The sequence below is a fragment of the Daktulosphaira vitifoliae genome, unplaced genomic scaffold (assembly GCF_025091365.1).
Source record: "Daktulosphaira vitifoliae isolate Bord-2020 unplaced genomic scaffold, ASM2509136v1 Scaffold_1, whole genome shotgun sequence".
In the NCBI taxonomy this organism is placed as follows: domain Eukaryota; kingdom Metazoa; phylum Arthropoda; class Insecta; order Hemiptera; family Phylloxeridae; genus Daktulosphaira; species Daktulosphaira vitifoliae.
The window spans coordinates 61,785,868-61,813,027 of NW_026099572.1; the positions used below are offsets into that span (position 1 = coordinate 61,785,868).

General features: G+C 25.0%; 3 protein-coding genes across 3 annotated transcripts; 1 reads left to right on the top strand and 2 right to left on the bottom strand.

Moving 5' to 3' along the window:
• Window positions 1-507: 507 nt before the first annotated feature.
• On the bottom strand, window positions 508-8,545 carry LOC126895988 (ornithine decarboxylase 1-like). The gene is made up of 10 exons (XM_050668363.1): window positions 8,355-8,545; window positions 6,158-6,315; window positions 5,279-5,452; window positions 5,127-5,223; window positions 4,874-4,950; window positions 4,265-4,437; window positions 3,906-4,206; window positions 1,420-1,659; window positions 1,127-1,338; window positions 508-1,047 (listed from the first exon to the last, which is right to left on the bottom strand). Exons 3-10 carry the CDS (start codon window positions 5,366-5,368, stop codon window positions 861-863), a joined length of 1,377 nt encoding a protein of 458 aa, XP_050524320.1. The 5' UTR covers window positions 5,369-5,452; window positions 6,158-6,315; window positions 8,355-8,545; the 3' UTR covers window positions 508-860.
• Window positions 8,546-13,971: 5,426 nt separating this feature from the next.
• LOC126910442 (cyclin-J) lies at window positions 13,972-17,114 on the top strand. Its single transcript, XM_050693015.1, has 6 exons — window positions 13,972-14,283; window positions 15,077-15,199; window positions 15,695-15,866; window positions 15,961-16,236; window positions 16,423-16,579; window positions 16,642-17,114. Exons 1-6 carry the CDS (start codon window positions 14,281-14,283, stop codon window positions 16,796-16,798), a joined length of 888 nt encoding a protein of 295 aa, XP_050548972.1. The 5' UTR covers window positions 13,972-14,280; the 3' UTR covers window positions 16,799-17,114.
• A 566-nt stretch (window positions 17,115-17,680) lies between these two features.
• On the bottom strand, window positions 17,681-21,217 carry LOC126910441 (pseudouridylate synthase 1 homolog). The gene is made up of 7 exons (XM_050693014.1): window positions 21,042-21,217; window positions 20,781-20,976; window positions 20,552-20,718; window positions 19,959-20,226; window positions 19,530-19,630; window positions 19,163-19,463; window positions 17,681-18,159 (listed from the first exon to the last, which is right to left on the bottom strand). Exons 1-7 carry the CDS (start codon window positions 21,091-21,093, stop codon window positions 17,928-17,930), a joined length of 1,317 nt encoding a protein of 438 aa, XP_050548971.1. The 5' UTR covers window positions 21,094-21,217; the 3' UTR covers window positions 17,681-17,927.
• Between the last annotated feature and the right edge of the window lie 5,943 nt (window positions 21,218-27,160).

Sequence of the window (27,160 nt, forward strand, 5' to 3'; positions counted from 1 at the left end):
TTACTATGTGAAAATTAGCTCTTTTTACCTGACATAATTTTAATTATTTGAACAAATTTAGTCGTTAATAAACTAAATTAACAGTAAAGTTAATTCTTATGAGAAGAAAAATGTTTCTTTTTCTCCTAGTAGTAGTGGACGTTGACCCTTCAGCTTCTCAAATACAAATGTTTGGGTAGACAATATAGATCTGCATAACAAGAATAGATATTATTTTACACAAATTGTTCATAAATAATCATGAGACAAAGATGTGACAGAATAACTGAAATATTTTAATCAAATGAAAATAATGACATTCATTTTTTTTTATGACAATAATGTATTAATTTATATAAAATATGGTTTAGAAATAAGAATCATTTGTACTTATTCCATACAACTACCCAAAGAAAAAGTTTTTACTTACTTAATAATTAAAAGCAATAAAATAATATTCTAATAAAATTTATAAATGATTGCAAATAATTTCATCCATTGTTATATTATAAAAGTTGATTGCGAAAATCCAATAAATAATTGTTGTATTTAGAAATAACAAAACACAATATATGTATATATACTATAATAAAAAATGTGTATATATTAATTAAATGGTTGATTTCTCTTTCAAGGAGCTGCCTCTTTACTCAATTCAATTAGTGCTAACAACATAATATTATTTATTTTATATCACCAGCCTAGAATTTGAAGAATGTATTAAACAAAAAATAATTATACGTTCTTTGTAATAGTTCATTATAAAATTTGATATTAAAATGTGAGGATCTTAAAATTGTATAATGTATTCTTCATTATCTAGGATGATTATATTGTAAAGAATTAAAATTGATTAACTTATGATTATTCACTACAGTAAATTATAAATTGGGTGAATTTAATATATTTTTTAAATGAAGACAAGGATATTGTCTATTGTATTCGATGTCATTCTCATCCCATGAATCATCATCACTTGATTCTGACTGTATCATCTTAATTGTTGCAACGATTGGTACACAAGTAAAATGATCCTCAGAAATAGGCATTAAATTTTTTAATTTATTCCTACAAAATAAAAAAAGAATTATTTTAATTTACAAGAAATTCTTTATAATTTGCACTACAAATAATAATTAGTACTAACCAAATTAAACGATTAGCAATAGCAAAAACTTTTGGTAGTGGAAAGCCATTAAATGTACTAGCAACAGGCAAAGTATAAGCTCCCATATCTTCAAAAATAATCCAATCACCCATGTTCATTTTAGGTAAATTGACAGAGTCGATAACTTGATCCAGACCATCACAGGTTGGTCCCCATATAGAACTTGGGACAAGTGAACTTGAAGTATTTTCCTAGTAAAAAAAAAAACAATAATAATAACTCTTTATATATTATTTGATATTTAAAGTCAAAAAAAAATGCGCAGCACTTACAATTAATGGTTTTGGCACAACAACTGAATGGTCATATAAAATACTGTTGAATGACCCATATATTCCATCATTAATAAAATACATAGTGTGATCTTCATTTGGACGACTTTTTATAGAATGAATTTTAGTAGCAAGAGTAAAAGCTGATGCAGCAAAAAATCTACCTGGTTCTGCAATTATTGTAATTCCACTAGAAAGTGGAAACCATTCATTAAGTGCATCATTTACAACTTCTGAAATCTAAAAATGAATGTCATGTAAAATTTACAATAAATTAAAAGTAAATAATAATATTTAAATTACTTATTTGAGAAACAATTAATGCAAGACAAAAATTTTGAAAATCGAGTTTAAGGACATTATGTTATTTAAGGACTAGCATGGCACTTTTTAATAAGTTTTTTAACAACTTATCAAGTTCAAAAGTTTTGACTTTTTTAAATTCAGGATGACTACATATACAATAGTATCATCATGTATACAGTTTGTTGAACATTCTAGGTGTGAACTTATAGTAGTCATTTGTGGATTTATACTTTTTGAGAAATAATATATTTCAGAAATAACACAAATTCAGAGCTTCAAAAATCTTTTTAATGTAAACTCAGTGTATCAAAATAATCTAAGAATATCTTTAATTTATATTGAAAAGCATTTAAATTTTTAATTAAAAGTTCATTTAAAAATACTATTTAAATCTTCTTCTTCTTCTTTCTCGCCTTAATCCCAACTACTTGAATTCAGCCACCCTTATCCCAAATTTCCACTTGATATGATCTCCCACATCCTCTACGCTCACATCAGCTGTCCTCAAATCGCATTCAATAGCATCCCTCTATCTCCTTTTTGGTCTTCCTCTACCTCTTCTTCTTTCAACATTCATTTCTATAATTGTTCTTAGAGCTTCCTATTCTTCTCTCTTCATAACATGACCAAACCATCTAAGTCTATTTTCTCTCATCTTATCCACGATTGATGTTACACCTATACTTCCTCTTATATGCTCATTCCTTATCCTATCTTCTCTAGTCACTCTACTCATTCATCTAAGCATTCTCATCTCTGCTATACTTTCTTATCAACCGTCTACACTCTAAATCATACATCATAGCTGGCCTCACTAAAGTTTTATATAATTTACCTTTCAGCCTCATTGGAATTCTTTTATCGCATAAGACGCCAGACGCTTCTCTCCACTTCAACTACCCGCACTTAAACCTATGTCTTATATCCTCATCAATACCACCGCTCTTTTGCACAACTGACCCTAAATACTTAAAACTTTCCAATTCTCCAATCACATATTCGCCTTTTGTCACTAATCTCTTCATTTCACCTACCTCGTGTTCTCCTTTGTCAAACTCGTACTCTATATACTCTGTCTTATTTCTACTAATTCTTACACCCTTTTCTTTAAGAGCTGATCTTCACACCTCTAGCCTTTGATTAATTTCTTTCCTATTTTTTCCTATTAACACTATATCGTCAGCAAACAACATGCACCTCTCCTTGTATTTCTCTAGTAATTTCATCCATCACTATAGAGAATAAGTAAGGGCATAAAGCAGAACCTTGGTGCACTCCTACTCTTACCTGAAAACCTTCTGATATTCCTCCTACACTTTTTATCCTGGTACAAGTGCCATCATACATATCTTCTATTATATTAATGTACCTTTTTGGGACTCCTTTTCTCATTAATGCCCACTTTAAAACCTCTCTCGGTACTTTATCATACGCTTTCTCCAAATCTATAAATACCATACAAAGCTTTTTCTTCTTTTCCCTAATAGTTTTCATACTTCTACTGGCACTTCATCTGGTCCCACTGCTTTATTCTTTTTCAATGATGCCACAGCCTTCGATACCTCTTTCTCACTAATTAAATCTACCAGTCCCTCGTTCCACGAGATATCCTCTAATGTCTTTTTTGGGTACTCCTCATTCAGTAATTTTCAAAATACTCTTTCCACTTTTTTTTTCAAATCATCATCACCCAAGAGTACCTTATTATCAACACTTTTTATACACCTTATATAATGATAATCTTTAGACCTTTTCTTTCTTACTTTTGCAAATCTATAGATTTCTTTCTCGCTTTCCCTTGTTCCTAGCCATCATACCTCTTAAACTTCGCCTTACTTTTACTGCACACTTGGCTTCTTTCCACAAGCGTTATAAACTTTTATACGTTTATAACTTTACAATCTTTTACTCACTTTACACTCTCTCTTTTAATATAACTATTTAAATATTTTTTATTTTTCAAATTAATACATCTGCAAAACTAAAATAATGTTAACAAAATCTAAACTATCCTAAATAAAAGGAAAATATTAATTTTCATTAGTTTTTTATATTATGAAAAAACATATTGACTAAAGTTGTTTATTTATTATAAAATAAACATCTCATAAAATATAAAAAATATCAAACACTAGTAATACAATAATGAAAATTATAATAAAGCGAAGAACATAACCTACTTTATCAAGTGAAGTATTTTTGTTGCCAGGAAATCCACCACCAATATTTAACAAATACATGTTTGTAAAACCCATTTGTTGTGCTAAACAAAAAATAGTTGCCGAAGCAGATATTGCTCTTCGAAAAGCAATAGGTTCATTACAACCCGAACCTACATGAAAGCTTACACCAACAACGGATAAATTAAGATCGCGAGCCAATGACAATAATGCAGGAGCTTCTACCTGAGGATCACAACCATACTTTACTCCAAGTGGACATTGTGATGAAGCAGCATCAGAGCGAATTCTAATAATTAAGCTAATAAAAAAAATTTAATTTACTAAAACTATTCTCAATAATTATTAATAATACTTACTTGCAATTTGGATGAATAGATTTTATTTTATAGAGCTCTAGTTCGTTGTCAAATGTTGTTAAATCAACACATTGACTCATAGCATATTTTATATGTGACGTCATTTTAGCAGGATTTGCAAATATAATTCGTGATGGATTGACTCCTAAATCTAATACTTTCTTTATTTCCACCTAAAATAATAATTATTATTATAAAAACATCATTAAAAAGTAAAGAACAAAAACGGGATTTAAAAAATACATTTTGTTCATTATTACTCATCAGGTTTTATTATAGTGGTAATGTATTTGATATTGTAATAGATTAGATACTTTTTAAGCCTATAAAAATAATTAATTTTAATTAATTTTTGATTGAGTTATGAGTTTAGGAACAATATTTTATTTTGTTCTAAATTAAACAAAAATATTGTTTAATGAGCTGTAGTTTAATTAAAAAACTAATTTAGCAAACTTATTTTTTTACTTGAAAGCTTCAAAATTATTTAAAGAATTCTATTCATTAAAAAAAATTATATTATAATCAAAATGTTTTGATTTATTGGATAAAATGTAATTTTTGCAAAAAAGAAAAATATTTTCAATCCCTGAAAAATAAATAACTTACTCTTGATGCACAATCAAATCCTAGACCAAATGCAGCCAATGTTTCTAATATCAAAAAATTGTCGTTGCATTTCACAGCTATAAAATTAAAGTTAACAGATAAGAATCAGAATTGTTCAAATTACAATGTTTTCCTTTAGGTTGGATTGATAACATTAATAAAAGCATCATGACACAAAATAACTTTATAAATAAATAAATTATTATTAATTTTTTAAATTAAATTAATTATATTTATAAACATATATACTAACCATAATAAGGTTTTACACGAGGCATTTTTTTTTTCCAAATTTTTACTTTGTTAACAAGATCACCAACATCAAATATGTAAAAAGGATCAGATATTTCCTAAAAATAAAACAAATTAGAAAAAAAATATTTTTTTAATTTACAAGATTCTAACCTTAGTTCTCACAATATCTTTGATTATTTCATCTACTGTTATGTTGTTATCAATAACATGAATTTGTTCTTCAAGCCCAAAAATTCTCATGCTTGGTTTTCTTTATAAATTTAAAGTATGATTAATGTATTAAATATTATAATTCTTTTTTAATTAGCAAATTGAAAAGGTAAACTGAAAAAAAAAATACAATATATTATCCAAATAATATTTATTATTTTTAATTATTTAAATAAAATATCCTAAAATAGAATTTTAAAATATATAGATAAAATTAGTACAGTTTATTATAAATGAAATTATATGAGCCCATCAATTGTAAATTATATTTAAGAAAGAATATCTAAGGTGTCTATATTACTAAATAATTAATTGAAAAACATTTTTGTATGATAATAATAAATTCATTTGTGATATAAAAAATGGAATATCAAGAAAATAGTGTAACTTATCTAGAACAATTTCTATAATAAATAAAGATTATAAACAAATAGTAGTTTTCTTTATAATGTAATTTAATTTGTGAATGAATTCCATAATTATTTTTCAATATAGTCACTAATTACTAATTTTTTTTTTTATATTATTGATTAAGGAACAATAAATGTATTAACAAAGTAAAATTAAACTTAAGAAATTTCCAAACTAATAAATTTCTGTAAACGATAATGGAACTTTATGGTATAAATAAGCGGGATTGCTACAATTTATAACAGAAATCAATTAAAAAATATGTAGTCCTAAATAATAAGTATTCTAAATATTTATTTTTTCAAAATTAAAATTAAATTAAGTCATGTTCATCAAACAACTAAAATAAATCATAAACTATTTCAAAATTGTAAATACTTTAATTCAACTACAATTGTTAATACGTACGAGGCAGCTCAGGAGTGATATTTTACGAAACAGTTTAACGCTATACCAAGAAATTTATGTCAGCAAAGCCACGGAGGATCAACGTTTAAGGATGATTGCCAATTAGTTACTCGTAGAGTATTTCTTGCTACCAGGTACTTTACCAACTGACGCTGTCCCTAAAATTGATACATTACACATATATATATACATATTAAATTTCAGTACTTATTTCTAAATTAACTTAAGAAAAATGTTTATTTAAAAACATTAACTACCCTGGTAACATTAAATGAAGCATAAAAGAAACCATAATAAATTATAAAATAGTTATAGAAATGATAACTTGATACTATCAATAATCAAAACTTGAAATAATATAAGAATGCTTTCAATCATTTTTAAGATAATATCTTATCATTAATCAGTATAATAAGATCAAAGACCAACAATTTTTCTACTAAAGTATTGCTACTCATTACAACACTTTTAATGTGATGATATTTTGCATAAAATTTAAATTAAACAATAGTAATTTTATTTACTTTATCAGACTATAATTTATTTTGAAATAATTATTACATACTTGGTTAATATATTAATGCTACTATTTATCAATTTCTCTAGAATAAACAATTTTTTATACATAAATAACATTCACGTGTTATGATAAAGTTACCCAATGACAAGATTACAAAACACTTAAAGACAAAATACATCACTAAATAAATAAAGAGTTTGAACTAATACAATAGATAGCTAATAAAATTTTACCTAATAAAATATTTTTATTATACACTGACTACATTTTTTTCAATTTTAAGAATATATATTTAATGAACTTAATTAAATTTTTATTAAATATTTATAGAAAAAAAAATTAACCAAGATCATATAGTTTCTTATTATACTAAAAAATTTTTATTTATCAACCAACGCAATTTTTTTTTTTTGCTTTTGAAGCATTGAAATATATTAAAATTAAATTGTATTTTATAAATATAGACAATTGTTGGTGTTTGAAGAACACATGAATAATTTCAAAATATTTATGTAAAAATATGAGAAAGTATTTGAAATATATATATTTATGTTGACATGTAATAATAAATATAATATATTTACTTTCTTTGAATTCTTAATCCATAATATAGTAGAATATTAATGAGGAAAAGTAAATATTGTTCTCAAAAAACTTTTTCATAAAAGTTAAATTTAAACAAATTTAAAATTATTGGATTAAAATTTTTCTTGAATAATAATTATATGAAGAGTAACATTATTCTTTACAGCTAAAAAAAGGTTATTTTGAAGTTAACAATAATAGAGCAATTGCCCCATTCATGTTTTGTAAATACGTCCCTAAAATTAACTAACCTAAAATCAGGTAGTATAAGAGTCTAATAAAATGTATTTTGAAACTTCATTCATGTTCAAATAGTCTATTCAAAGTACATCTAATTCATTTTATTATTTTGACCTTGAATTTTTACAAGGATCTTTAAATTGCAATAACTTATTAAATAACTGATTGATTAAAATACACACTTTAATAAAGTACTTACATAATATACATCTAATTTAAATTTATTTAATCAAACAAGTGAAATTTTGACAGCAAGTTATTATTATTAAAGCCAAAATTAATATATAAAATTTATTATACAACTGAATCCTTAGGCGTTCATAAGTATTATAATTATAATAATATAAAATATTATTTTAAGTATAAACATGTCTTTATATATGCCTTTCACGGCTATATATTCTATATAGTTGTACAATATAATGAAAAACATATTCTATAAAAACTAGATAAGAAGGTTTTGTTTTTTAAGTTTTTTCATTATATTGATAGTAATAATGATATTTTCACTGTTATAACTTAGTCAAAAAATTAGGTTTTTTAATTTTATAACACTTAAAGATACTGTTAAAAATAAATTTAATTAAAATTTTTTTTCTTCATTACTTTATCCTAAATACAGCAAACTATAAATAATAGCTATATTATTATATACAAATAATATATAAAAAAAAACAATTATTAATTCATGTCAATGATGTTGAAGTTTAACGATAATTGGGCTAATAATAAATTTTTAAACAATTTCTAATATTAGTGACATATGTAATAATGAAGACGTAAAAAAATAGCTGAAGTAAGCATATTTTAACTTAATGATATATTACTTCACTGAAAATAAGTAGTTCTTACCTTAGAAGTGGAACACCACCCTAACTGATATTTATTAATTGGCGAAATTTTGAATGTAGGTGAAAAACAGATAAAAATGAAAAAATGACATAGATTTGGAGCAAATACTTCAGCCGAAAGCGTAGACTAGAAATGAATCATGCAATCTCGACAAAAATGAAATTTAGTGTAGGTACTTCGTATTTGAGCGATAAATTTATCATTATCACAGCAAACTTGACATTTTCGATTATTAAACATATGGAAACAGTGTTACATTGTATAATAAAATAAATACTAGTTTTGAAATATTTTGCACAACTACATTATTCATTATAGAATCAAATAAAAAAAAAACACAGAACTTTATTAATACTAAAACTCTCTTTATGAATCTACATTTTCAATAATAAATATTTTAAGCAATAGAAAATTCTATTACAAAGTTTAAAGATTTTTGCTGTGTTCGTAAAAACAAAATGATTCAAAATATGCAAAATCTATTTCATAATTATGACAAATTTAAAAATATTATTTCCTGCAAACTGTTGCGGATCTAGAAATACTTTTGGAGAGGGTCATTTCATTAAATTTGAGATAAAAAACCCAGCACAGTTGGGTGGCGGCACAGTGGGGTCGTGGCATAGTTGGGTCCAGTATAGATGATATCTCACAGTGATTAAAATCACTATCATAAAAAACGCTTCGATGCAAATCTGTAGATAGTGTTTAATTTAAAAAAAAAAATTCGTTAAAATAGCATATTTTTGAATATGGTAGCCATTTGCGCATAGAAGATAGGTCGTCGGGAAAAAATTTTTTTATTTTCATTTTTTAGTACATAAACTAAACTTTAATTTGATATATATTTAAGGACGCAGTATTTCCGGAACATTTTCAAAAATTAAGTTGAAAAAGTTATTTTTTGTAAAAAAGTTGCAATTTTAAATTCCCCCCAATGAGCAGGTTAAGTGTTAGATTTTCAAAAAAAAAATTATATCAAATGAAAGGGAAATATCTAAGGTTTCAATACAAAAAAATATTATTTTTATTTGTTCATTTTTGAAAAAGTTATGGCAGTTTTAAGTACAAAAAACATCCCGATAAAAGGTAATTTTTATCGCAAACATTACATTTTTTTTTAAATTTTCGACAGCCATTTGCACATAGAAGATAAGATGTCGGGACAAATTTTTTTTTTTCATTTGATAGTATATAACATAACCTTTGATTTGATATATGTTTAAAGGACGCAGTATTCCCGGAACATTTTCAAAAGTTCAGTTGAAAAAGATCTATGTTTTTTACAATATTTAAAGTATTTCAAATAAAAGATATACTTATAATATATTTAGAAAAAAAAAATTGTGTTGATACATACATTTTTCGAAAAGTTATAGCATTTTTAAGTTGAAAATTTTAACACAAAAATAGCGTTTTTTTTAACTACGGCAGCCGTTTACATGCAGAAGATAAAGTGTCGGGACAAATTTTTTTTTTCATTTGATTGTATATAACATAACCTTTGATTTGATATATGTTTAAAGGACGCAGTATTCCCGGAACATTTTCAAAAGTTCAGTTGAAAAAGATCTATGTTTTTTACAATATTTAAAGTATTTCAAATAAAAGATATACTTATAATATATTTAGAAAAAAAAAATTGTGTTGATACATACATTTTTCGAAAAGTTATAGCATTTTTAAGTTGAAAATTTTAACACAAAAATAGCGTTTTTTTTAACTACGGCAGCCGTTTACATGCAGAAGATAAAGTGTCGGGACAAATTTTTTTTTTCATTTGATTGTATATAACATAACCTTTGATTTGATATATGTTTAAAGGACGCAGTATTCCCGGAACATTTTCAAAAGTTCAGTTGAAAAAGATCTATGTTTTTTACAATATTTAAAGTATTTCAAATAAAAGATATACTTATAATATATTTAGAAAAAAAAAATTGTGTTGATACATACATTTTTCGAAAAGTTATAGCATTTTTAAGTTGAAAATTTTAACACAAAAATAGCGTTTTTTTTAACTACGGCAGCCGTTTACATGCAGAAGATAAAGTGTCGGGACAAATTTTTTTTTTCATTTGATAGTATATAACATAACCTTTGATTTGATATATGTTTAAAGGACGCAGTATTTCCGGAACATTTTCAAAAGTTCAGTTGAAAAAGATCTATGTTTTTTACAATATTTTAAGTTTTGAACGCCCCCTATATAANTAAAAAAGTTGCTATTTTAAATCCCCCCCCCATGAGCAGGTTAAGTGTTAGATTTTCAACAAAATGATATCAAACGAAAGGTAAATATCTAAGGTTTTAGTGGAAAAAAAAATTATGTTGATTTGTTTATTTTTCAAAAAGTTATGGAAGTTTTAAGAAAAAAAAGTGAAAAAAATGACAAAATTTACCGATTTTTAAATTTGTAATTTTTTTGGATATTTCCCCCATTTNCCGATTTTTAAATTTGTAATTTTTTTGGATATTTCCCCGATTTTCGGGGAACGAAGGAATTTTTTTCAATTTTTAAGGGCAATGTCTCCAACTAGATACGAATTGTGATCTTTTGACGTACTTTTGAAAGAAATCGGTCCAGTGAGAGCTGAGAAAAAGTGGCAACAGACATAAAAAAAAAAAAAAACACATCATAGTAAAATTAATACCTTCTCAGCTTCGCATCGAAGTTAAAATGACTTTTTTTTTTACCAAATACATAAACAAAATACTTTAAAATTAAAATAATTTAGAATTTATTTAATTAGTATGTTACGTTGCAATATGTATGAGTAAAGTAAAAAACGTTTTTTTCAAACTTCACTGAAATGATATCCTTTCTACGTAATTGCCTTAAAATACAATACAATTTTAAGTTTTTTTACAAAATTTCTTATAATCTATATCTTTAGAGGACGCTTTTTTAACCTTATGTGTTGGAAAACATGTTGCCGGTATGATCAAATTTCTTTACTATTGTTTTTTAAGATAGCACTTTAAATAATATTACATAATTTAAGTAATAAAAAAATAATATTTTTGAAGAAACTTTTTTTAATGATATTATGTCTTGTTACTTTATTAAATAAAAAGATAAAAAAATTTTAAATTATTAATATTCTATTTTTCTGTTAAACATTTTAATTTGGACACATAGATATTGTTTTACTGTGCTGTGTTTTTTTTTTTTGTAACACTATGAATGATTACTCCGCTCTTACTAGACCAATTTTGCTCAACGAAACATCGAAAGAATACAAAATATATCTAGTTGAAACTATCAGTTCTATACTTTTAAAAAATTTATAATATTCGAAATTCCCAAAAAATTACAATATTTCAAAAACAGCCAATGTAGACATTTTTAGTTTTCACTTTATATTGAAATAACTTTTTAAAAACTGATAAGATTATTGCAAAATTTTTATTCACAATACTTCAAACGTTTGGTTTGTCGACGGCATACTTTTTCTTGAAATTCCAATCCTTAATCACCTTAACATGGAAGCGTACCTTATTTAAACTTACATTAAATTAAATGTGAAACAATGTACTTCAAGATGAAAAAAGTAAACAAGCATTAAAGCCAAAAATCTTACAATTTTTGGTAAAAATGGTAGATTTTGTGTTTTGCTTTGTAACGGAACATTTATGTTGTTCAAAATTAAATACAATTATAGCTTATAAATGTACTATACGATTAAAAAAAATAAAGTTATTCGGACAACTTGTCTTCTATAATAACCTCTAAAAATGATTATCGTGTAATTTTTGGCGGATATGATAAATTGCTCATTTTAATAATGTATGGATCAAAATTAAATCTTCAAGCAAAATATTTAAAACAAGTATCTTATTTTAAACTTCCTATGTTTAAAACCCAATTAATTACCAAGGAACTAAGAGGGAGCATAATGGTCATATTAATCATTTTTAAATATTATAAAAAATCTGATTTCTTTAAACTTACATCAAATTAAAGACAATAAATATATACTACAAGTAAAGAAAGAAAAACTATCGGGAATTTTAATTTCTAGCAGTTATCGAGTATTAAAATAAAAAATTGTATGATTTTCGATAAAAAGGTTAATTTTATAATTTTCTGCATAGTAATGGAATACATGTTTCATTTTAGATTACTTTTTTTATCTTTTTTGCCATTTTTAACAAAGATTGTATAATCTTTAGCTTTAATGTTAATAACTCTTAGAAATCAAAGTTTTTTGAAAAAATGAATTCATTCAAAATTTTTATTAGTAATGCATCAAACAATAATCTTTATTTAAACATATATTTTTAACAAAATCTTATTAAAACCTATGTACAGGAAAGGTTTGAAATATACATTTGCATATATGAATTTTTTTTCATTCAAATTAAGTTTTCTTTTTGTAAAGCAATTAAAAATTAAAATAACTCCTTTGCTTGTAATAGGTACGCGATATTAGCTGTATAAATAAAAGCTTACTCTTAAATACGATTATATATCCATAGTAAGTTATTAAATCCAGTAATTGATACGTAAATTTAATTGAAGTTTATCAACGCAAAGAGAAAAATATCAATTTAATTTATGCGTTTACACAATTGTTAGCTTGTAAATTTTGTATTTCCAAATGTACATATATAAATTGGTTTTAACTCAATTTTTACCGTTAATAACAATATTTATAAATTCTAAAAACGAAGATTGTAAATATTCTTATAAAATAAAGTTTTTAGAAAAAAAACACACGAAGAACGCAAAAATTCAGTTCAATTATATCGATTACATGTTACTGTATTAACCGTTTATTTCACATATCCTTAGATCGTTATCTCTTTTAATTTTATTTTCGTTAAAATAATCTAAAAGGATCAACTGCGTACTATTTACTAATGCAGTTTAGATATCAAGTTTTTGGCTGTCAGTAAAAATACATAGATACTCTTATTATTTAGTATCTTTGTTTATATTTATACATTAATTAAATAATCATGAAATCATTGAATATATTGTACTGCACAATCAGGATTGACTCTTAAATTGAAAATATAGTATTATTCAGTAGCATCTAAAATAATTTAGTAAGGTATATCAAAATAAAAATTATATGTAATAGATAGTAAGCATGTAAAGTATTTTCTTAAACAGCTTTGTGTCGTCGTACATATGAAATATTTTCAATTGTGATTAAACCTAAATATACAAGTATGTAATAAAACACTGAAATCATAATAAAACTAATATTATACAAGAAAAGTTATATTAATAAAGAGGAAGTAACTATTAATTCCACTGTATAATTTGTAAAAAATTAATTCAAATCCATTAACGCTAAAGAGTAATATTAACAGTAAGTTGTGTGTCTAAAAATAATCTTGACTGATAGAATATTTTTATTAACATTTTATTGAACAATTTTTTTTCAATCATTTTATGTAAAAAAAAATTTTTTTTACCAATATTCAGGTTTCAAATAACTAACCATGAAATATTACCTGATCGCAATGCTGTTCGGCCGTTATATATGAAAAGTTTAGATCATAAACGATAACAAGTATAATAGTCGTGTAAAAATAGGTAATTATTCAATATTATCAAATATCCATAAATGTAGATAGGACAATTGTTGCTAGTTGGGGATGGTGCTTTGTAGATGTCATCGTTACTAGTGTCTATCATATCAAATAAAGAAGTGAGACAGTGTCGTTGGACTTATTACAGTCCGTTGACGACCCAACGTTTAAGTCGGGAGGCGTATTTAATTTACATCTTCTCACGTGTGTATAATATTTTTTAAATTTCAGTTACAAAACACACGCTTATCATTGAGACGATTAAATTTGACATTAAAGAATCCTACGTACATTCTAACATTACATTAGTAAATCGTCAAACACAAACAAGTTAAAATATCATAAAATTTTTAAGTGGACTTCTTAGTCTATACGAGTAATGGTAAGATAATTGATGAACTAAAATTAGTAAACATTTTCTTTTCATTTATTTATTTAACTTTTAATTATTTTTGTTTTCATTGGAACTCTATATTGACTTATAAATACCTACAAGTTCGAAATAAGTATTCTTAGAAAAATTTTTAGTTCGATAAATTACATTATTTTTATAAGAAACTATATTTATTTTAAAATTTTTATGTTCATCTGATTTTATAAAATTGGATTTTTTTTTTTTTTTAATAACATTAGTTTTAATTATTTAATTTTTTTTTATAATATTTGTGTACTATTTGAACTAAAAAGTTTAATAAAAATAAACTTTTATTATGTAAAATTAAAGTAATGAATTCATTGTTATTTTTATTAACCATGTTGTTATTTATAAAACAAATTAACTGTTAGTTATAACTTGTCAGTATTGATTATATTATTTCTATTTGTCTTAGTAAATTATTTTCTATTATAGATTTTATAAGTTTTTTTTTTACAAAAATGTAAAACGGAAAATCAGGTACCATTTATTAAAATGGTACCTTTAATAGATCTACACCTTTTTTTTTCTTAAAAAATTGAACCCAGTAGTTTATCTCTAATAGTTTACTAACTTCTACTAGTCTACTTCTAAACTTAGAAACTCAAAATTTTAGGTATTATTAATTTCTGCTGTAAATTAAGTCCACTTATTTTTTTAATTCAACTAGAAGTAGTTTTTTCGATAAGTAAATTTTTAAGTTAAAGTTTTAAGTTTATATTCCTATAAATTACTTACAGTATAATATTTTACATTGAAGGCATTAAATCATCAAAAACATTCAGAAAAATGGTGGGAGACAGAGTATAGTAGTAATATTCACTCGTATCTGCAATGTCGTGAAATTAAGTGGAGAATGGTATACGGAGCAAGATCCCCCCAGGTAATTTTTTCTTTAATCAGTTATATTAAGGATTGTGCATATATATAAATGAATCAGATCTATGTTCTTGTAAATATCTTGAAATTTTTTAGATTTGTTTGTAATATTTGATAGACTTACTATTTTTTTCATTTGATATCAAATTTTCAGCCTTCCTTATATATATATATATGATGCTGTTAAAAATTAGTGTTCAAAAAAGAGATAAAATATGATCAGATATTTTTTATGTTAAAGAAATCAGTATATTTTAATTTTGAGTAATTTATCATAATTATTTAATCTTGCGTTTGAAAAAAACTTTAACTACATTTTTATTTAACAGCTAAATTAGATTATAATTTTATATCAATAGTGTTAAGGTATAATAAAAAATTTTAGAGGAAAGTATTACTTTTCTCATTCTCTCTAATCTATCTGATAGGATTGTATACACTAATGTTGATATATTTTTTGATAGTTGTTGATTAAATTGCAACTGTATAATATATTTAGATTCACATGCGACCAGTTCTATTAAAAACAATTAAAAATATTTCAAAAAGATGTGAAATGTCAAATGTAAGTGTTCATTTGGCAGTTACATTATTGGATTTTTTCATGGATCATCATGATTTAAAATTTGACACGATTATGCTAGTTTCATTTGCTTGTTTAACATTAGCTGGTAAGTAACAACCAATATCATCCAAATTGGTTGCAATTTTACAAAATAATCATTTATAATTACATTTAGTTATCTAAACATTTCATGTCAATAGCCAAAATTGAAGAACACTGTTTAAGTATACCAAAGTTGAATAGTATGCGAAATGTCATCAGTAAAGATGTTACAAATTCCCATTTCCGAAAAGTGGAAATGAAAATTTTGATGTTCTTTGATCATAGTATTACAGTGCCAACAGTGGCACATTTTATAGAATTTTATAAAGAATATTTTTATACTGACCGAGATTTTAGTAATCATGCTGTACCAGATATGATGAAAGAAAAATTCCATTCCATGATACTGTTTTACCAAGACTTATCATTAGAAAGTCAGTATATTATAACAATATTTTTACTATCAAAAAATTGTAATTTATTTATTTTTTTAATTAATCAAGTAATGTGATTCTACTTAATATTTAATTTACTGTAAGTTTTTATGATAAGAGTCTAATTTATGTTAGTTTTTAAATCTCAGTTAAATGCTCATAATTTTAATTAAAATTATATTTTAGGTACCAAATTGATATCTTTTAATCCTTCTATGGTAGCTGCCAGTATAATTCTGACTACTAGACATACATTAGAAATAGTACCTTGTTGGACTGCAAAATTACGCAATATAACAGGGTATTTGAAAAAAGATTTAGTGAAGTGTTGTTCTTTATTAGGGTAATTATCTTATACAAATTTGATTCAAAATAAAATCATTTAAAATTATAATAAATTTACAGAAGAAATGTGATGCAGCATCGAAAATATGTGGCAGTAGATGAAGGATATCGAAGTTCTTCCCCTGGTTACCAACCATCACCTAACATGGCTAATAAAAAGAGAAGAAGTTATGTTGATGCAACTGATGTTGTTTCAGCAAAAAGAATGGCATTCTAATTATTAAGACTGTGATAAGTAATAAATTAATTCTTGATTTTCTATCTTGTGTAAACAAGGTACTATATCAAATCTTATATTTTTTAAAATTATTTTTCTTATTAAACTAATATATTGTGATATTTATTTCTTTAGCTCAATAATGAGACTGATTTTTTGTATTAAATAGTTTATAAAAGTCGTTTGTGTTATTATAAGCTAATAATATTTTATATTTTATTTATTTGCTTAAGCAGACGTATAGTTTAATGTATGCGAAAAATTTATTTATTATGGATTTATTATTTCAAATAAAATGGCAAAATTTAGTTTGTTACTGACCAGTTTATAATTTTATTTTACTTCCAATGTATTAATCCAAAAGTTATATTATTTATTTAAGATGTTTAATGAAAAGGAACTATTATTATAATTTTTGTAATCAAATAAGTTAAAGTAATGATTTTTTAAACTAAAATTATTAAAAAAAAATAATCTAATAAGGAAAAAAATTTTCAGATATGAGCAATTTTAAAGTATCATATCTTCAAATTGATAGTTGTAGTCAATGAACATATGTTCTAAAGTTTATACCTTCATAAAATTAATTAGCTAGCAAAAAAAATTACAGAAAATACAAAAAATATAATAAACACAAAAACTACAGTGAAATCACATAATATTGAAGAAATTTGATTGAAATTAATTTTTTATAAAATAAATATTATTTTGAAATTGTATTTCTCTATATTACTACTTCTCATTACTATATGTAATTGATTAATTATAAATTTGAAAATATCTATATAAAATCCATGTATGTGTAGTATCTTGTACTCTCATCTTAAAAATAATTATAGTAATAAATAACATTCCTATAAATGGAAATATAGTTATTTTAACTTAAGTAATAATAATTTTAATTGTATATTTCCAATTTTTTCAATGATATAATGTGTACAGTTTGGAATTTAACTCAAAATTTAAAAATTATCTTCAGTATTTTTAACACTGAATTATACTTATAACTGAATTATGGATTAAAAAAAGATTTATACAAACAAAACTCACTGGCATTTGTAAATTAATTTTTCATATAATAAAATATCAAATATTTTAAATTAATAAAAAATTATAATTTACTTTTTATTTACTTAGAACTCATAGCTTGAGCAGCATCAGCTAATGTAGATAGATTATCAGGAGGGGAGTTTACATTAGTACTATAAGAGTCTTGTTCTTTTTTTTCTATTAATTCAGCAGCGGCTTGTAAAGTTGCAAGGCCAGGACTATTTGTTTCATTAGAATCTAACTTCATATGACGATGTTCACTGCGTAAATCAAATGTGTGGAGTGGTAGCTGTTCAAGCCATAAAATCATTCTTTATAATTAAATAAAAGGTTAAGGTCAACATTAATGATAATATTTTCTATAATACAATTAAACAATTATTATCATTATATTTTAGTGAAGGAACATTATCCCAATATTTAAATGAATCTTAAATGTGGAATAGGTAAAACAGAGAGAACTAAAATAAAACATGAATTTTTCATTAATCAAAATAATAATTCATAAATAATTTGAACCACAAGACATTTATAATAATACAAGATTTTGAAAATTGGTAATATAAATACTAAGAATTGATTATAATCTTTGATTATATTATTATATCATTAATAATAAAGTTTTAAAATTATTTAATTAACATAGAAAAAACAAAAGATTTAAATTAAAAACTACATTTATCTGTTGGTACAAGTCTAGAAACCCTTGAAAAGTCTTAGGATTTTAAAATGATTGGAAAAATCATAAAAACATCAGTGAATTTTATGATTTAGTCTAGGATTTATAAAAATTGATTGAACTTTTTGTATATTTAGACAATATAAAATAGGGGTTAGGAGTTTAAATCTTCTTGTTACAATTTTTATTACATATAATCTAAATTATGGGCTCTACATTTACAAACCATCCCATACTCCTATAGACATAGTTAACAGAAAAAGAGAGGCACAGTCAGAATTAGAACCTACGACCCCAAGGTGTTGTAATATTAAAAACTTATTATTCAAATTCTAAAACACTTTATAAAGGTTTTTATACCACATGTTACAAAAAATTATTAATTACACACATTATTATGTAAAATTCTACATAATAAATTATGCTGAATTTAAAAATTGGCATACTAACAAACCAGCCTTCATCATTAGTTCATAAATTATGCCAACAAATTTCCATTTGATTATATATCATTATAAAATATATTTTTTTATTTAAGTCTTAGCTAAAAAACCCAAATTTTAACTAATTGACTTCACAGAAGTTTTAAATTATTAAAAAAGTTCAATAACTTTTAAAAGTTACAAAAAGGATACGAACTTTCTTCTTTTTCTATTTTGACAATAGTTGGTAAGATGTGTTTAGTTCTAAATTCTTGAACTTCGTCTATAAGTTCAATGAAATCTAAACGATCATGTAAACCATCACTACCAAACTTTTCATTGTATTTATCATAATGAACTTCTTCCAAAACTAACCCTAAACCAGGAGCAATAGGTAAATCTAAACGATCATGTTGCCATGAGCGTTCTATTACATCAGGCTTTGCTATGCCACGACATACTGCAATAATTACACCAACCATTTTTCGAATTTGATGAAGCATGAAACTTTGACCTGTGTAAAATAAAAACAATTAATTTTACCTAATTTTCATTGGTGATGATAATCTTTGAAAATTACCTCTAACAAAAAGTGATATTAATTCAACTCCGTCTTTTTCAAAAGGTTTATCACAATAAAACTTTACCATGTATCTTTGAGCACTTGGGTCATTCGCTTTTCTAAAAAAAATTAGTAAAATAATATAAAAATTTGAAGTTTGATTAAATTAAAATATATATTTATTACAAAGATCTAAAGAATATCATATAACAATATAAGGTCTTGACGAAAGTAAATAATCAAATTTTTAATTATCTATTGATTAATAATAAAATTATTTTAATATTTCACTGAAGTCTATAATTGTTTTTCTTATTATTCTTATAGTTTGAATAATAAATATATTAAAGGGAAATTAATAAAAAACATCTTAAAAATTAAAAAAAACTTAATAAAATTTTGAATGTCATATAAAATTCTGAAGACCCATAATTAAACAAATTTTACTTTTTTGATGTGTAATTATGATAGTTATGACATCCAAGAAACTTCAGTAAGACTTCATTTATTCTATCTATAACAATAGAATCAATACGATAGTTGAAGTCTAAAGAGGCTTCTGGTGGTGCAAATGCAAATGTTGGACAAGTGTAAGAATATGTCCGTCCATCACATGAGTTTTTACTATTAAAACCTTTAGTAACTCTTCTAATGTCAAGTACTCTAATTTGTTCAGGTAAAGACAAGTTAATAGTTTCTTTTTTTACATCTTCAGCTAGTAAAACAAATTCATAATTCATTTTTGTAACTATGTATAGTATGTTGTCAGTGCACTTTTTTAATTAGTAAATAAGATAACACAAATATTACTCAGTAAAATATTTTGTTACCTCTGTATTTATTACTCTTTTTTACCAATTGGGCAACACACAACAGTCAAAAGTATAGTTATGTATTATTCTAACTTACAATTTATATATTAAAAGAAAGTAATGTTTGTCGTCCATTAAGAACTTCTTAAAAAATGCACTAAGTATTATACATTAAAATAGCATTTAACATGCTCTTAACAGGTCATATTTTTTTTAAATAAGACTTACGTAATAAAAGTGAAATTATTTGACGCAGTGCAGATACTCCTTTATCAGTTCTTGCTGCTCGTTGAAATTGCATTGTTTGCATTTGATCAAATCCTTCTTCAGTAATGTAGTTGTTTATTTTAAGAGCTTGTAATAATTCTTCTTCTACTGTCCTTGTACCTTTATTTCTTTTTTGGGAAATATAAAGATTAAAATTACATTTTTAAAGAATCAATAAGCACAAAAATACCTTTGTAAACCTAAATAACCTTGTCCCGAGTAGGCTAAAAGTATTGCACACTTTTTCCTTTTTACTCGAGGTTCAATACACTGTTTTTTTTTAGTTGAACTTTCATCATCAGACAATGAATGTTTTTGAGCAATAATTGGATCAGACACCATTTTACGAATGAAGATTACAGGATAAATCAATGATTTCTTATTAACTATAAAAATAAGAATTAAATTATTTAAAAATTATTCATATGTTTTTATTATTTTAAAAGTATACTTGAATTTATGGATAAATATTTCCTTGTAAAAATGTTAACAAATAACACCATTGATTGTTAATTTTTACTACAATCAACAAAAATGGTAACGTTAAACTGTAGGGTTTAAAAACTAGTTTTCTATATTTCCAAATCTCAGAAATTTCAAGGTTATTAAAAAAAAAAATGTTTAAAATTAATCTTACCCTACACCTTTTATTTTATTTTTTGTAAAATCTGTAAGTTATAAAAGCAAATGAATTATAATAAAAGTCACTAATTCTTAATCATTATTGTTATCAAATACTATTTTATACCTAAACCAAAAAATGTGAATGATATCCAGATGCCCTCGCATCTGAAAATCATATATCCTAACATAAATATGTTCCACAAAATAATTTACGTTCTTTATAAATTGTTTTTAATTAAGTACACCAGGTAGAAGGATCAAATAGCTTGCATAATTATTGGCCTCTAGCCGCTTCTTAAGGACTATCAATAAATTTAACATAAATTAAAAAATTGAATTCACTTGTCACTTCGTACTTGTCAACAATGATCTAATCTGACGTGCTCGTACTTAAAAATTTCTTTCGACAAGAGGGAGCTGAAGAACAAAATTTATTTTTAATAATAGTATTTTATTTAAAAAATTTTCAAACTAATAGTTACTTAAAAAAATCATAACGTGTATTTAGTTTTCAAATAATAATTTTTTTCATTTCGTAATTTAACGCCAGATCAGAAAAATATTTTACCTAATATTTTATTTCACTGTTCACTAATTTCTTATGTTTCCCAATAGAACAATGCTAAAGCGTGATTTTATAGGGTACATACGAAATCAACGTCAGAGACATAATTAGCGTACTGTTACTAATGTTTTACCGCCCCTTAACAACATTATTTTGATAACTTTTTTTTTCTAACTAAAAAGTTTTTCTGGGTAACGATAATTAACAAACAATTGATGAGCAAAAAATAAATCAAATATCAATGTGTAAAAATTTAATGCCACCTCTAGAACCCTTAAATACGTCTCTGGTCGACATTGAAAGGCTAATTTTATTTTAGAATAGATGTAGACTTCAACCCACCCCCCAAATTATACATATGGTATTACTATGTAAAATATGGAATAATAATCCTACAATATTGGTTGGATATTGTCATAAAAAATCATACATTTTTAAAGCGTAAAAACACGTCTTCTTAAAATGCATTTTACACACTAAGTACTGCACTTGGTGCAATAACACTCATTATAAAAACGAAAGAGAAAAACATTTTGGAGATGATCTCGTATTCATTTTTGGGTATATTATATTAGTAAAAAGTTATAATTGATAGAAGTTTAATAAAAAAGTATTTTTATAAATTTAATTATCAAGCTTATTAGGTTAATTCCAAAAGATGAGATATGAGATTGTTTTCGAATTATTGTCCTCTTTCAATTTTGTAATAGGTGTTAAAGCTCTGAATGTAATACAAAGTGAGTAAAATGCATTCTTTTAAGATATGTTTTAGACCACTTTTGTAGAATTTTTTTGTTGCTTTTATCGATTATATTTTAAAAATATTGACAGATGATGCACCCTGAGAAAAACCTCGATCTATATAATAAATTCATTGTTCAATTTGATAAATATATCATTACTATTGAATCTATGATATATTTATCAATATGATCATTTTTTTTCTTGTCTTGAATAATAATTGTTTATAAGAATAATTATTTTGTTCGTATTAATAAAACATTATCATAAACCCTTGATAAAATTTCTCTATCAAAATTGATTGAGGTTTTTCTTTGGGTGTGGTGCGGCGTGCGGTGTAGTTTCATGTGTCGCCGAAAACGTTATCAATATTTCTTTAAATAATTTCACTAACACGTGCGGACCAATTTTATCATGCCGGCATTCAATAATTTGAATTATTACTCTTCAGAATTGTTATTAAATATCGTTCCTGATGACAATTTATCTGCATTTCTCCTATTATCAGTGAATTAAGATATTACGCCAAATCTTTAGATTTGATTAAAAAAAAATCATAAATGTATCCCCACCCAACTATGCTCAATGTGTTTAGAGTGAGTTAGGCAAAACTAATTTTGTCATATTTATTGCAGCACTGCTTGTCGCGCGTTGTTCAAAATATTTTCAAGCATTTTAGCTAAAATTATTATTAAAGTGTGGTGTTGTACTTGGTTTTTTTATATGGGCAATAAAAATAATAAAAAAATATTTTTTAATACAAAAAAATTACCTGTCAATTAGTTCTAAAAATATATAACAAAAATTCAAAGTAAATATATATTTATTGATGTAAAAGCGATCGCTGTAATTTAATCAGATCCATAAAAGGGCGGATAAACGATTCTTCATTGATTGGGAAATATTAGTGGCCCAGCTAAAAAATGTTTACATCAATTCACTAGATGCTAGAGAGTGGTAGTGGGAACTGACTGTGTGACCTTGCCGCCTCTGGAGCATTAAATGCGTATTGTTTTTACTAAAACGTCCTCTTAAGGATCACTCTAATGAACATATTCACAATGACGCGTGCGACATACTTGTTTTGTATTTTTTCGTCATTTTGTCATTTTGACTTCTACCCCCGACAAATACCTCAAAAATGTCTCTCGTTATAGACACTGAAATTTTGATAAATGAGGTTGAATTAAGACCAAATTTGTGGAATTCGAGGGACGAGAAGTATAAATACAGGGATATTAAAGCAGCAATAATCTTTAAGCGCAATGTGTTGTTGCGGGTTCGATGCTACGAACAACAGCTGTAAAATAAATGCAATTAAATATTTATGCATGTATATTGCCCCCCCCTGATGGTGGGAAATCGCTCACACCATTACAATGTTACCAATAAAATAAAATTATGTGTATACATCAGTGGCGGTTCGTGGTTTGCACAATGGGAAGAATCGCACCCCCTATTAAAATAAATTCAAAGAAGAAAATTAATCGTAAATTCTTAATTCTACATTTTTAAAAAAATTTTTTATTAAAAATGAATTTTTTTAAATAGTAAAATAGTTATAATACATTTGTCGTGTGCGAACATTGAGTTGTTTTCCTCAGTACATGCCGTTACGCATGCACACACGAGCAATATTTAGATCTACAGTGTCGTCCGAATAATATTATGAAACGTATATGATAAACGAGGCGCCAATCGTGTACGTGCGGTTACTGTTAAGCTGCAATCTTATGTAAGGGTTTTGGACGACCAGCAGCGTCGACCATTCGGTATAATATTAGTATACTACTATATTGGTAATTTATTTTTAGAATTAACTACGTGTACGCTTGTCGTTATCGTTTGCCATAATGGTATATTCGCTATTATTATTTGCATTTCTATTTCCTATTGCAATCTTTAAAATAATATATGTATTGTGTTTTATTTTATTATATTTAATTTGACAATTTTTTTATACCTATGACCACGGTCACACGAGCGTTGAAATAACGGACGTCACTACCCTAGTCACACCAACGTAAAAAACGGTAGCACAGTGGGGTCGAGGCACAGTATAGACGTGGCATAGATGAGATAAGTATAGATGATATCTGACAGTGATTAAAATCACTATCATAAGAAACGCTTCGATGCAAATCTGTAGATAGTGTTTCCTTTAGAGAAATTGGTGAAATATTTTAAAAGCAACATGAACTCTTATTTCTTTAATTATATCCTGATTAGTAGTTCTTTGATTTTAAAATATAATATATGAATAAATACTAATTATAGTTTTTAAATTTAGTATGAAATTGTGAGGCCAGCTATGATGTATGGTTAATAGTGTTGGGCGGTTGATAAGAAAGTAGAGCAGAGAATAAGTGTAGCAGAGATGAGAATGCTTAGTTGGATGAGTGGAGTGACTAGAGAAGATAGGATAAGGAACGAGCATATAAGAGGAAGTATAGGTGTTGCGTCAATCGTGGATAAGATGACAGAAAATAGACTTAGATTGTTTAGTCATGGTATGAGGAAAGAAGAATCGAAAGCTGTAAGAACAGTTATAGAAATGAATGTTGAAGGAAGAAGAGATAGAGGAAGACCAAAAAAGAGATGGAGGGATGCTATTGAATGCGATTTGAGGACAGCTGATGTGAGCGTAGAAGATGTGGGAGATCGTGTCAAGTGGAAGCTTAGGATAAGGGTGGCCGACCCCAAGTAGTTGGGATTAAGGCAAAGAAAAAGAAAAATATTACCAGAAATTCCGGTGGCAATTGACATAATATGATTGTTGTTTCGGAATGTACAATTTAGCGTTTAGTTGGGTTTAAATAATATAGCGTCAAATCAATTACCTACTCTATCGGTTGTATCTCAATATACACTACACTTTAATGATACAATAAATAAATAAACTCACACATACACACATATGCATTTATAACATTGTGTCTAATGTAAGTATAACATGATAAAAAGTAACCGTAAAATGAAAAAAATGGAATATAAATTTTATTACTCATATTAAATGTAATGTAACTCGAAAAATATTTGTTTAAATGAAAAAATATAAGATTATATTTTTATTTATAATTGTCTTTTAAACAACTTTTGTGCGAAACTTTTTTTTGTAAGTTAAATATTTTTTTTTGAGAAAATTAAGAAAGCTCATATTTTTGAACTTTTGCGAGGATTTAAAAAAAAAGCTCAATTCCAATCTTGAGGACTATTAGTATGTCATTATACATATTTTAATTCAACTTTTAAAAAAACAAAATTTTTTCCGCAATTTTTCCTTTGTTGACAGGCCTAGATGTCAATTTTAAACTTGTAATTGAGCTAAAAGTTATGGTAATATATTCAATTTATTTTACTATAAACTTTCATAAATCTTTATCAAAAATTTTTCATCAACTTTAAAGAACCAAAAAAATAGGTTAAAATTGAAAATTTGGACTGATTATTTTTAACATATTAAAAATCAAATCAGTAATAATTTGAAAACAAATTTTTTTTTCTTTTAATTATTATTTTATATATATAATTAGTAATAATATAAAAAATTAGAAGTGATAGAAATAGTCTACTTGCAGATTTGAAAACAACGCGAAAATTTGATTTAGAAAAGTATATTTTTGCTTCTGATGAAAGTTCCTTGTAGTCCAGTGCATTTTTTTATAGTAACAAACAGTTTTTATTGAAAATTATTGTATCAAGCCCTTTAAATTTTTATACACGTAAAAGTAAAGCAAAATATAACTTCTTTATTATTTTTATAATTTCTCCGTTTAAATTACAATATTAAATATCAATTTCATACTAAATTTAATAATTATAATTAGTATATATTCATATATTATATTTTAAAATCAAAGAACTACTAATCATGATATAATTAAAGAAATAAGAGTTGATGTTGCTTTTGGAATAATCCACCAATTGCCTAATTAAAACAAAAAAAAAAAAAGTTTGTTGGGAATTTTTTCTGCTATTCTGCAAAATTACTCCTTCGTTGACTAGAATGAATCATTAAATAGAAAATTTTATGAGAATTAAAACAATGTTATTTTTAAGATTAATATGCAGTCAGAAAGTTTTATAATTATTATTTATTGTAAATTTATCAGAAAAACTCATTATTTTTTGCATTTTTATCGTAATAGAACACTTAAATAGAAATCATAGTAATCATTTCTAAGTAATTTTTGATATTTAAAAAGATTCTACTATTGAAATATCCAGAACTGAATTAATTTTAATGATTTACTTTAATTAAAAAAAAAAAAGTTAATATTTTAAATCCCTCTTGTGGGCAGGTAAAGGGTTAGATTTATAAAAAAAACCAAATGATAGATAAAGACATGCATCTAAATAAAAAAAAATATACTGATTTGGTCATTTTTGATAAAGTTATAACAATTAACAAAGTTATAAGTTTTATACACTGGACTACAAGGAACTTCCATCAGAAACAAAAATATACTATTCTAAATCAACTTTTCGCGATGTTTTAAAATGTGCAATTAGACTTTTTCTATAACTTCTAAGTTTTAATATTATTAAAAAATAGTTTTTACATATAAAAAAAAATAATTAAGAACAAAAAAAATTGTTTTAAATTAATACTGATTTGATATAATATTTAATATTAATTT